We start from the raw sequence: 13,491 nt of genomic DNA, 5'->3' as shown, positions 1-13,491 counted from the left end.
CAGTGGTTCTCAAAGTGCAGTCCAGGGACTGCTTTGAGTCTCGGAGACACTTACATGGGGTCCACATTATTTTTCTTAAAAATAGGTTATTTATGTTAGCACATGATGGGTTTATCATTATTTTAAAAATGAATTAATAAATATGTAAAAGTTTTATCAGTTACTTTAAAACAGTAAATATTGATAAATATAATCACATAAGCAAAAGATCTTTGGGGTCCTCAATAATTTCTAGAAGTGTATAGACGTTCTGAGACCAAAACATTTGAGAACTGCTGGCCTACGCAAAATGAGCCATTCATCAATTTTGGTATGTACTAGTTTCACTCACTAGCATAATTCTGGGATCTGCAAAAACACTGCTGCAAGTAGTTCTCTATACATAAAAATCCAGGAATGAAATTTCCATTTGATGGATTACAAAAACCCATGGGAATGAGGGAGATAGAACTCATTCTCCACACAGCTAAGAAAACAGTGTCCTCTGAGTATTCCTGTGCCATTATAAGTAGTTAAGATTTACAAATGAAAGGTTGTTTGGAGATGTTTAAAAGAGGAGATTGAGTTTTCATTTTCAAAAGAACAGTGGGACAAGCTAATAAACAAAATATCAGAGTAGGCAGTAGTATGGGAATGTTAGAAGCAAGAAATATTACATTTTAAAAATGACTTCCAAGAAAAACAAATATGTATGTATCCAACCAAAGGGCTTATATGAATGTTCATATTAGCTTTCTTTATACAGTCAAGATGGGGAAAAAATCAAATGTCCACCACCAGTAGAAAGGATACATTTTGGTGTATTTATAGGACAATAACAAAGAACAGATTATTGCTAGACGTAAGCATGTGATGAACCTCAGAGATGATGGTGAGTAAAAGAAGCCAAGAACAAAAGAGAGCATACTGTATGAATTCCTTTATATCAATTTCAAGAAGAGGCAAAGCTAACCTATGATGATGGTAGAAGTCAGGTTAGTGCATACGCCTGGGGAAGGGGTGTATTACATACCTATTCCTGTGTAAAAAACTACGTGTAATCTTAATGGCATCAAACAGCAAAAAATAGGAGTGCCTGGGTGGCTCATTCGGTTAAGCGTCTGCCTTTGGCTTGGGTGGTGATCCCAGGGTCCTGGGATCGAGCCTGCATCAGGCTCCCTGCTCAGCTGAGAGCCTGCTTCTCCCTCTCCCACTTTCGCTCCCCCCGTTTATGCTCTGTCGCTTGCTCTATCAAATAAATAAGTAAAATCTCTAAACAACAACAACAACAAAACAAAAATGATCATTACCTCACACAGATGTCTGCGGGTCAAGGACTTAGAAGCAGCTTATCAGAGTGGTTCTGGTTTGGGGTCTCTCATGATATTTGCAGTCAAGATGTCAACCAGCTTGCGATCATCTGAATGTTATGCTTTAATACCATTTCTGGGGAAAAAAAAAAGCAGTGGTCTTGGGACCCCTCGCTGGGTCAGTCAGTGGAAGGTGCAACTCTTGCTCTCAGGGTTGCGAGCTTGAGGCCCACCTTGGCGTAGAGATTACTCAGGGAAACTAAAACAAACAAACAAACAAATAAAAAACAGAAAAAGCAATGCTCTCCCTACACATGTTGCTAGACTGGAAGATCTGTCTTAGTCACTGTTCTCGTGCACCTGACACAGTCTGGCACACAGTAGTTTCCCTGTATCAATTTTAGTCTTGTTTGGTTGCGGGTGAAAGAAAACCCAAATCAAACTGGCTTAAACCACAAGAGGAATTAATTTGCTCAGTGTGTTGGTTAATTTTGTGTAGCTAGCCTGGGACATGGGGTGCTCCGATATTTAGTCAAACATTATTCTGGGTGTTTCTGGGAAGAGTGTTCTTGGGTGAGATTAATATTTAAATTGGTAGACTGGGTGATGCCTGGCTGGTTCAGTCCATAGAACATGCGACTCTTGATTGCAGGGTCATGAGTTCAAGCCCCACACTGGGTGTAAAGCTTACTTAAAAAACAAACAAAAACCTAAAAGGGACACCTGCTTGGCTCAGTTGGTAGAGCATGCAGCTCTTGAACTCAGGGTTGTGAGTCTGAGCCTCACGTTGGGTGGGAAAAGCTGAGGTTTTTGGGTGTAAGAGAGAATTCTTTCTTTCCTGACCACCTTCCAACTGGGACATTAGCTTGTTTCCTGTCTCCAGACTAAAACTGAAATATGAGCTTTTCCTGGGTCTTGAGCCTGTCGGCCTTTGACAGGAATTACACCATCAGCTCTCCTGGTTCTTAGTCCTTCACACTTAGACTAGAACTAAAACATTGCTCTCCTGGGTCTCCAGTTTGCCAATCATCCTGAAGATCTTGGGACTTGCCCTCCTCTACAATGGCATGAGCCAATTCTTTATAATAAATCTCTTTCATTCCTATTGGCTCTGTTTCTCAAGAGAGCCCTGACTAATACATTCAGTAACTGCAAAATCCTGAGGTCAGTCTGGCTTTAGGTGAGGATTGAGTCCAGAATAAAAATTTCACTGCAGGCATATTTCTCTCTCTGCCTCTCTCTCCCTTCTTGACGTTGCCTTCAAGTTCAGGCTCCTACGGTGTTCCTCAGCGCTCCAAACTTTCACCTAATGAAAGCAAAATGATTGCAGATGCTTCCTATTTTCACATATCATGCCTTGAGGGAAAAAGAAAGCATGTCTGTAGGCGCTTGTATACCTGGGAGTCTCTTTCTCATATTGGGCCAAATTGGATCAAATGCTCTTTCCTGAACCAATCACTCTGTGCTGGTAGATAGACAGTACTGATTGGCCCATGCCTATCAGGCACTGTCCCTGAAGCTGTATTCTTGCGCATCAGAAAGGGTCAAGGACCTACATCAGGAAAATGAAAGTTTTCCTAGATCTCTTAGCTTACTTTCATTAAGGTTGAATTTATCACTTGGCTATCCTAGCTGCAAGAGTGCCTGGTAATTTAGTATGTTTAGCTGGGTAGATGGCTTGCAGTGTCTTTTATACTAACAACAAAGAGTAGGATTAGCATACTTGGTTCGGACAAAGCACAGTTCATCCCTTAAGTTTGGGTTCCACTTTTTCTGAGGACGTCTGCCTCTTCTGGCAGGTTAGGTTTTCCAAATGTTCTCCTTAATGTGACATTGATACTTCTCTATGTTCCTTTTCTGAAATCTGGGTAGGCCTATGCATTACTCAGGTGGGAAATGCTATTTGTAATTTGCAAGACAAGGTTAGAAAAGGTGATACAGTCTCTGCCTAGCTCTTGATCTTGAGAGATATGCTTTTGTAGTACAGAGTCCTGTATAAGAAGTCTGGCTACCCTGGGGGCGCCTGGGTGGCTCAGCTGTTAAGCGTCTGCCTTCGGCTCAAGTCATGATCCTAGGGTCCTGGGATCGAGCCCCGCATCAGGCTCCCTGCTCTGCGGGAAGCCTGCTTCTCCCTCTCACATTCCCCTTGCTTGTGTTGCCTCTCTCGCTGTCTCTCTCTGTCAAATAAATAAATAAAATCTTAAAAAAAAAAAAAAGAAGTCTGGCTACCCTGAAGTTGGCATGCTTGAGAGATAATGGTGGGGGGACCACATAGACATAGAAAGAGATTCTCGAAAGGCTCTACCATTTAAGCTCCCAGCTCTCTTCATCTTTCCAGTCCAAGTGTCAAACATGTGACTGAAAGAACTTTGGAGATGACTCCAGATGACTGCAACCTTATGAGAGACTCTGAGCTAGAACCTCCCAGCCAAACCACTTCCAAATTCTTAAGGCACAGAAAACATGAGAGAGAATAAAGAATTGTTGTTTTGGAGTAATTTATAGACAACAATAGATAACAAATATACCTCTCCAAACTGTGAGATTCTATAAGCTAAGGATGAAGGAGAGAATGCTTATTGGGTGGGCAACAAATGGTGCTTGCCCATCTCATAAGTAACAAATGTGCTAAAACAATAATTCAATGCCTATAAAAATAAAAACTCAAGGCTATTTTTCAAAGCAATATTTACAATAATGAAAAGTTGGAGGCAACCTAAAAGTCCAATAAGAAGATATTTAAATAAATTATGATTCTTGCATACTTTAAATGTAATATGGCTATAAACTAACTATATAAAAATCAAGTTTTGAAGAATATTCAATGTCATGAGCATATGTTCTTGATATAATAATGGTAAGGTGAAAATAGCAGGAATAAAAATTGAACACTATACGTTAAAACGGTGAATTTTATGGTGTGTAAATTATCTCAGTAAAAAATTTGTATGAGAAAAAAATGAACACATACATTAAAATATATATGAGCAGAAAAAAGGCTGAAAGGGAATATATTAAAATGTTATTTGTAGTTATCTCTGAGAGCTGAAATTTTACATAGTATTTAATATCCGTCTTTGTAGCTTTCTCACACAATGTAGAAGGTCGAAGTGCAATAAAAAAGTGAGAACACTGGAAAAAGTGTGAAGCTGAAAACGATTGAAATCCACATTGAATTTTTAAGAAAAATTGGTCAAAAGGAGAAGAGCAGGATCACAAGGTAGTTCTATTTTTGATTTTTTGAGGGAACTCCCTTCTGTTTTCCGTAATGCCTGTACCAATATACATTCCCAACAGTGAATAAGGATTCACTTTTCTCCACATCCTTGCTAACATTTATTATTTTTTGACTTTTTGATGATTTTCGTATACCTGTTGGCTGCTTGGATGTCTTTGGAAAATGCAATCCCCCTTCTGGGGGAAAACGAATCTAGATCTTGAAGAGATGTCTGTACTCCCATGTTCATTGCAGCGTTATTCACAATAGTTAGGACATGGAACAACTGAACTGCCTGTCAAAGAGTAAAGCAAATGTGGTATATGTATAGAGTGGAATATTATTCACCCTTAACAAAGAAGTAAATTCTTTCATTTGTGACAGTACAGATGAACATGGAGGACATGATGCTGAGTGAAATAAACCAGGCACACAAAGATAAAATACTACTCGATATGTGGAATCTAAAAAAAATTGAACTCAGAAACAGAGTAGAAAGGGTGTGGGAATAAAAGCTACACATAAGGAATATAGTCAATGATATTGTAACGGTGTGGTATGGTGGCAGATGGTAGCTACGCTTGTGAGCATAGCATAATGTATAAACTTGGGGAGTCACTGTGTTGTACACCTGAAACTAATGTAACATTGTGTGTCAACTATACTCAAATTTTAAAAATTAAAAAAAAAGAAAAGAAAAAACAAATAAGGGTGATTACCAGGGGATGGGGTGTGGGGCAGAGTGGGAGAATGGAGAGATGTTTATCAAAGGGTGCAAATTTTCAGTTATAAGATGAATAAGTTCTAGAGACCTAATGTACAGCATGGTGACTATAGTTAATAATAATGCATTGTATACTTGACATTTTCTAAGAGAGTAGATCTTAAGTATTCTCATACACAGGAAAGAATGGTAACTGTATGAGATTACGAATGTGTGAAATAGCTTGTTTGTAGTAATCATTTCACAATGTATATTTTATCAAAACATTATGTTGTATACTATGTATGTGTGTATATATATATGTGTATGTATATAAAAAGTTTTGTTAAAGATGCAATAAAGAAGAACACAATACAAGATGGGGTAAAAAAGAAAAGAAGAAGATCCGTGCTGTTTTCAAAGAGATGGGGGAAGTGGTTGTGGTTTGGGGTGGGGGTGGGAGGCGGGAGGCGGGAGGCGGGTGTGGTGTGTATATGCAGCATTTAGGGAAGAAAAGGAAGCAGTTCTAATTGAGCTACTGTGTGGTTCTGATGTGGGGACAGTGTGGGGAAGAGGTTGTTGAGGTGGTCTGAATAGTGAAGGTCCTTCTGTGCAAACTGGGGGATGCAATGTGTGTGTGTGAGTTGTAGACTTGCTCATGTGGGTGTGAAGTATACCAGAGAGTACCGAGAAGGTGTAAGCCAGTCCTTGGACACACGACTGAAGTAGAGCAGCCCAAAAGCTAATCAGGAGGAGAGCACAGAAACGAAACAAATAAATACGACTAAATACAGAAGACTCGGATTTTAAATCCAGCTCTTTCCTTGATTAAAATGTCCACAAACTGTATTCCTACTGACAGTCGCTACTATGTCTCAATTTCCCAGTTTGTGTCATAAAAGAGAGCTGTACTTCTGGTTTTCCACCTGTCGCAGGGAACCACTGTAGACTCAGAAGAATCTGAAGTTCCTCATGCCAATGGGCACTGTATAAAATAATTGCCACCATCCAGAACTCTTCCCCAATTATTTTTAACTGAGAAATGCTAAATTTTTACATCTCTTACAAGGTTCCCTATCATTAGTGGCCTTCAGACTAATTATAGGGCAGAGCATTGCTGAGCTGGCTGTGACCACGAGAAAATGTCACACAGTCCTTAACTTCGGTAGGTCATAATCTTGTGGAAATTTACCTTTTCATTCTTATCTTTGAGCTGTGTGAACCTTCACTGTAGTAAGATGACCGTAGTCCCCACCATCCAAAGTTTCACTTTCAGGGGTTTCAGTTATCCACAGTCCACTGCGGCCCCGAAACAGCTGATCTCCCTTCTGACAAACGGCAGAAGGTGGGATAGTCATCTGCGCTTCCTCACAGCGCCTGCCATTCCCCTCATTCGTCTCTTCACGTAGGCATTTGATCACCTCACAGCATCACAAGAAGAAAGGTGAATATCGTACAGGAAGGTATTTTGAAAAACCACATTCACAAACTCTTATTGTAGTATGTCGTCATTATTGTTCTTTTTGATTGTTAGTTATTGTTGTTAATCTCTTCCTGTGCCTATTTTATAAATTAAACTTTATCATAGGTATGTACCTGTAGGAAAAAACAGTGTATATAGGGTTCAATAGTATCTGCAGTTTTGGGCATTCACTGGGAGTCTTGGAATGTATTCCCCGGTGAGTAAGGGTAGACTACTGTATTGTAATCACTGTCCTGGAATGTGCTCCCACCTCCAGGCCTTGCTCAGTCTGGACCATCTGCCTCTTGCCTGCCTAACCAAACATTGTTCTTCCTTTGAGGCCAGATTTAGTTCCACTGTCCCATAAACTCTTTCTTATCCTTAGGGCCATGGTGATCTCTTCTTGGCTGGCACATGACCACTGGTCTTCACCACATTATTTGTGACTTAGTTTCATCATGGTTCTTAGTCCAGTCCCAGCTGTGAATTGACCTCGGTTAATGTCTTTCTTGTGCCGACTATGTGCTAAGCCCTTTGTATTAAAAAAGATTGAAAATATTATTATCCCTGTTTTGGAGACGAGAAAAACCAAAGCTTTGTAACTTGCCATGTGTCAAATTGGATGGTGTGGCTAAATGCTCAGCTATAAATCTGGGCTTGTGTTCCTGTGGAGAAAGAACAGAACAAATATTGAGGGCATCTAGCAGTCTCTGTAATAGACAGGAAAGAAATGTAAAATGGTCATGTGATAAAAGGACAATTGTGACAAGTGTTATGAAGGAAAAAGGATTTATACCAATAGTTTATGCCAGAGTTTTGTGGTGGGAAGTCATATAGAAAGGACTAGAAATAGGCCTTGAAGGTAGGTACATTAGTATTCTATTGCAATGTAACAAATGCCTCCCAGCACTCATGTATTCACAAATGTAAAGGTCAGATGTTCGTCCTGCATGGTGTGGCTGGGTTCAATGTTCAGTATCACAGTCTGAAATCAAGGTGTCGAATGGACTGAGTTCTTGTCTGGGGACTCCGGGGGAAAATTTGTTTCAGGATCATTCTTCTTGTTGGAAGAATTTAGTTCTTTGCAGCTGTGGGAATGAGGTCCACGTTTGCCTGCTGCCTGTCAGCCAGGGTCCACTCACAGTTCCTAGAGGTTGCCTACATTCCTTGACATGTGGCCTACTGCATCTTTAATCTAGGGACAGTTTGTTAAATCCTTCTTGTGGTCCTAATTTTTAACTTCTTCTGTGATCAGCTGAAGAAAACTCTCTGCTTTAAAGGAGCTGGTGTGATTAGGTCAGACTTGCCTGGATAATCTCCCTATTTTAAGGTCAACTGTTCTATATCAAACATCACCATGGAGGTAAAATCCATTACATTTGAAGTCTTGCAGACGATACCAGGGATAGGAAATCTAGGCAGACATCTTAGAATTTTACCTACCACAGTAGGTACGACTTAGACAAGCAGAGAGAGCTTTCTAGTTGGGAAAGAAATGTAGGCAAAAGCTTAAAAGAAAAACTCCACCAGTGATTTTTGGAGATTGTGAATATGTCTGCTCCCCCAACGTCTTGGTCCCCTATTCTCACCCCACGTCACCTCCCCCTCCCCACTCCTGTCCAGTGATCACAGCTGGTTTCTGCTCTTGGGCAGGATTTCAAGTGTGCTCTCAATAGTGTCTAGGGGTGAGGCATTATGGTGGCCATTCTCAACTCAAGCTATCAGTGCCAAAGCATGTTTGGCAATTGTTAGGTGGCAGTGGGCCTCTTTCCGTCCCTTGGTCCAGTTACTGAGCAAGCCTCCGTGTGGAGGGAAAGATGCCTTTTGAGGTCACGCATCTGCTATGGGTTGTGGAGGAAGGACTGTGGGAAGGGGAGATACCTGGCTTGGCTTCCTCCCTCTAGCTGGGAACAGTATGTCAGTCTAGCAGCTGGCAGGAGGGGGCATCAGGCAGCCAGTGGTTTGCATGGGCCCCCATGTTCCTGTGGGGGGTCTATATTCACCTAAAAGGTATCTCTCTGATTAGGTTAATGTGACAATAAATAGTAAATAAAAAATAACATTACACGTTGAGAGAGAGGTTGCCAAAGAAGGGAACAAATTTTATATTTTGGAATCTTTTTTTTTTTTTTAAAGATTTATTTATTTTAGAGAGCAGAGAGGGGCAAGGAGAGAGGGAAAGAGAGTCTCCAGCAGACTCTTCATCTCACAATGCTGAGATCACAACCTGAGCCCAAACCAAGAGTTGGATGCTTAACAATGTACCACCCAGGTGCCCCTATTTTAGTGTCTCTAACAGCAGTTTTCCCTGCTTTTTGAACAAGCGAATCCACATTTTTATTTTGCACTGGGTCCCACAAATTGGATAGCTTGACCCTTGTGAAATTTTGGATAAACTACAGAGTTTAGTTTCCTTATCTGTAGAATGGGGGAGAATAAAATAGTATATACTGCATGTACCTCAATTTGAATAAGGGCTTATACAGTGCCTAGAACTTATATAGTACTAAATAAATGTTAGCTTAAAATAGAGGGATAGAGAATTCCATTGTCCATATAAGAATATGGAAGCAGTAATAAGAAAGTGAAGGTATTGTGAGAAGGAAAAGTGCAGGATTTGGCAACATGCACAACAGAAACAAGGGATATATATCACCAGGCAAAAATAGCTTAAAAACCGAACGGGACAGGGGCTCCTGGGTGGCTCAGTCAGCTAATCGTGGGACTCTTGATTTCAGCTCAGGTCATGATCTCTGGTGGTGGGATGGATTCTGTGCTCCCCACTCAGTGGGAGTCTCCTGGAGATTCTCCCTCTGCCCCTCCCCACCAAGCTCTCTCTGTCTCTCTTAAATAAATAAATCTTTTCAAAAAAACTGCACAGGACAACACACACATAGTTTAGCCTCTTGCAAAATGTGGGACCTTGAGAAATATTTTATTTTTTTCCCTTTTTTCAAGTGATTTTATTTATTCATTTGAGAGAGAGAGAGACAGAGAGGATGAGTAGGGGGAGGGGCAGAGGGAGAAGGAGAAGGGAAGCAGACTCCCCCCGCCCCCAGCAGGTAGCCCGATGTGGGACTCCATCTCAGGACCCTGAGATCATGACCTGAGCCGAAGGCAGACGCTTAACCAAGTGAGCCACCCAGGCATCTCGAGAAATATTTTCATTTGACTTGAGGATCTTCAGCTTGGACGTATTAGTGAAAGTGTTACCTCAGCACCAGAAAGCTTGGGCAATAGAGAATATGAGATGAGGAAGACATTCACAAGATGTACACAAAGTGCACTGTGAGAGGATTAGTAATTTGGTCGTATCAAAATGTAAAATGTATATACTTTTTTCATTTTTACTTCCTTTCTAGGTATCTGTCCTAGAAAACTACGCACATGCACAATACAGAGGCAGGTACAATGATGCTCATGCAGAATTGTTTTTTAAATACTGAAAAGCAGAATTCAACCTAAATGTCCACTACTAGGAAATTAGTTATATAAATTGTTTGATTTCATGCAATGCACTACCATGCAGCCACTAAAAAAGAAGTAGATCTATATTTATCAATGGTGAAAGATAACCAGGGGATTTTAATTAAGGGGAAAAATATCAAGTTCCAGGAAATGTTTAACCCCACTTAGAAATAATATATCTACAAGAAAATGAATAGGCAAAAGTCTAGAAGACTACACACTAAACTGTTAACAGTGAGTATCTCTGAGGAAGGGAGTCGGTGGAATGTTTGTGTGAATGAATGGGACACTCATGTTTCTCTATGCACTTGTTATTCGAATGTTTTACCAAAAACATTTCCATGTATTACTGAGAAGAAATGGAAAGACTGTTTTGAAGGCATTGTGCAAAGGGAAAAAGTTGAGGAGGGGGCGGGGAGACCTATGGCTCCCTGGTCTCTTGAGACTCCAACGCCGCCGGAGGTGAGGAGACCCCGCCCCACTGAGGTGATTCTGCAGAGGGGCGGAGCTCTGCAGAGCCCAGGCGGGAGGTGGCTCCTGGGGGTGGGGCCACTGATTCCAGCCTCACGTTCCTCTCCCACCATGCCCTTATAAGGAGCGCCCAGCGTTAGGGCTCCGGAATCCGGTTGCAATCCCTGCGGCGCAGCCCCAATCCCAGGCCCCTCCCTTGGGAATGGGGGCGGGGCGGGGTCTTGGCGGCGCGGTAGCGGGGGCGGAGCATCTCGAAGCGGGACCAATAGGAGTGGCGACACCGGTCTGAGCGGTGCTGCTATTGGGCGCGGCGACGCGATGGGGCGGGGCGCCCGCGAGGCTGGTTACGCCGAGGGAAGCCCGGACTCCGTAGTTGCTGCTCGCAGTCCGCCTTTCAGCGGGTTCCCGGCCCCGCCGTTCCCAATTCTCTGTAGCCCGCGGTTCGCCGCCCCGCTAGCCGCCGCGATGCCGGTGTTTCATACGCGCACGATCGAGAGCATCTTGGAGCCGGTGGCGCAGCAGATCTCACACCTGGTGATCATGCACGAGGAAGGCGAGGTGGACGGCAAAGCCATCCCTGACCTCACCGCGGCCGTCAGCAACCTTGTCCGGGTGAGCGCGCTGGGCCTGGGATGGGGAGCGGGGTCCGGAGACATCCCAGTGGCTCCCCTTCGCCGGCTAGCTGCCTATGGCTCTGCGCGTGGGCTCTGGAGCCAGATGGCCATGGGTTCGAATCCCGATTCCCCCACTCTGTGACCTTGAGCGAGCCCCCCAGCTTCTATGGGCCTCAGTTTCTTCATCTATAAAATGGGGGCAATCATAGTATTGCCTGCCTTGCGGGTTTGTTGTGAAGATTCAGCGAGGTGGTATTCGTAAAGTGCCTAGCGCAGCGTATGACCCATAGTAGGCGCTCCGTAAATGATAGTTGTTAGGGTGTCTCATGGCCCCTTTCACTCAGCAGGCTGTCGCCCCTCACGTTGACAGCCTTGCTCTCAGCTCCTTTTTAGGCCTCCCCAGTCTGGCCTATGGGCTGGCGCGCTCCCCTACGGATTCCCCGCCTTTCCTTCCAGGGATTCTTGTTTGAGCCGCGTTGTTCACCTTTCTAATACTTCTGCCCCTCACCCTGAGACCTGCCTCACGGACCACCCTTCCCCCGCGCTCCCGGAGGCTGGCTCTTTTGTCCACTTGCCTTCCTGGCCACTCGTCTCCCGGTCTCCTCCTTTCTCCCTAGGCATTTCTACTTCAGCTCACACCTCTGGCACTCTCAAACACCGGGTGATTTCTTTATATTTCTTTATGCAGTAATTCATGACCACGAGTCTTCTTTGCTCTTTCGTCTCACCCTGCCGCCTTTCATTTTATTCCCTCCCGTGGAGATTTCCACCTGGCTTTACCTGCTGTCAAACGGCTTCCGCCCCCTGGGGCCTTTCCAGACTCGGGGGGGCCCTCCTCCTCGGCCCCTCCTCCTGGCAGGAAGCAAGATGGAGTGCTGGGAGAGGCCTGTGGAATCTGGGATCTGCGGCCCCTGCCGGAGAGAAGGACGGGGCGTCTCCTCCCCGACCCACAACTTTGTGGGTGGCCGAGTGGCCCTTGCAGACCCCTGTAGCCCACAGCTGTGACTAATAACTTAGGTGGTTCCTAGGGGAGGCGGAGCTCACTCCCGAAATGGGAAAAGAGGTGCTGTGACCAGTCTCCTAACACTCCCCTGACTAATATCACGCTTTCTTTCCCACCCTGGGCGGGTGACTCAGACCGCTGCTGCCTGTGAGGGACAACTTTGGAAAAAGTTCATACTGCTCCCCCACCGAGCTGTGTAAATAGTTTGTGTCAGGGTAGTTGGCAGGTTGGTAGGCAACTGTGGGTCTGGGTGGGGCTTGGGTTACTTATCTGATTAGAGCACTGAACGCACCAGGGGCACTGTAGCTGCTGAAAGTCTTCCTCAGTCTTTGGGGGCCCTTCTCAGGCAGTTCAGGAGGCTGTTAATTAGGAAGATGGGGGGAACTCTACTGACCAAATTCCTCTTCTTCCTTCTGTATAAATTTAGTTAGAATCGATTCAGTAAGAATACTGTCTTCATTCAGAATATCTAGTTCTACATTGTTCTTGTTCTTTTTATAACTAATTTTAATCTAAGACTCCAGAGTACATTCTTATGTAGTGTTGTCTAACATGGCTGCATTCCAGGCCTCCATTTTTCAACAAATAGGAAACAATGTAAAGAGGGTAATAGTGTCCCTCCATGGAGTACTTCAGGAAATGAAATCTTAAAACCACATGTTGCACTTGGAACAGAACTAGTTTAGTCTAGGGGTTGATATCTGGTTAGGCTATTTAGAGAACAGTTATTTATGAGCTTTATTGTATGAATTAATAAGAATTGAATGCTGTGTAGGGAGCATTGTAATAAATCAGTGGTTCTCAGGTTGGGCTGTGCGTCAGAATCACCGGTGGGGCGTTTTAATAATAAAGATGTCCAACTCCCATCTCAGACTTAACTGAGGAGCTCTTCATGGGGTAGTCTCAAGGCCTTTTGTATTTTTAAGAAGCTCCATAGGTGGTTGTGATACATGCTTTGTTAGGAAACACTGCAAAGACATTGTGAGACAAATACAAAAGAAATAAGCCCAGGCGGGAGCTGAAAAAAAAAAATTACATATAGTTATATCCCAATACATACCAAAAAAAAAGGGACTTGGGATTGGTGGTAGATCTGAATTAGCAGAGAGAAAGTTGGGAGGATTGTTCTGATAGTCAATAATGAACAAAGGTACTGGTAGGTCTTTTCCAGGTTATAACAAGTATATTGTCTGGACTAACTCAGAAAGTAAGTTGGTGAGAAATTAGAGACGAAGTCAGTGTATGACATATGGGCAGTTTAACA

At 43.3% G+C, this 13,491-nt stretch overlaps 1 protein-coding gene across 2 annotated transcripts in view; it reads left to right on the top strand.

The window, feature by feature from the left end:
• The first annotated feature begins 10,985 nt into the window (after window positions 1-10,985).
• VCL (vinculin) overlaps window positions 10,986-13,491 on the top strand; it is a 106,083-nt gene continuing 103,577 nt past the window's right edge. For both annotated transcript variants that reach the window (XM_008696060.2, XM_008696061.2), the window contains exon 1: window positions 10,986-11,222. In XM_008696060.2, coding sequence (XP_008694282.1) covers window positions 11,076-11,222 — 147 coding nt within the window. In that variant the 5' untranslated portion in view covers window positions 10,986-11,075. The remainder of the gene's footprint in view (window positions 11,223-13,491) is intronic.

Source organism: Ursus maritimus, unplaced genomic scaffold, assembly GCF_017311325.1.
Source record: "Ursus maritimus isolate PB19 unplaced genomic scaffold, ASM1731132v1 scaffold_7, whole genome shotgun sequence".
NCBI lineage: Eukaryota > Metazoa > Chordata > Mammalia > Carnivora > Ursidae > Ursus > Ursus maritimus.
Note: the sequence above shows the minus strand (reverse complement) of the source record. Positions and strands in the feature narration are given on the sequence as shown.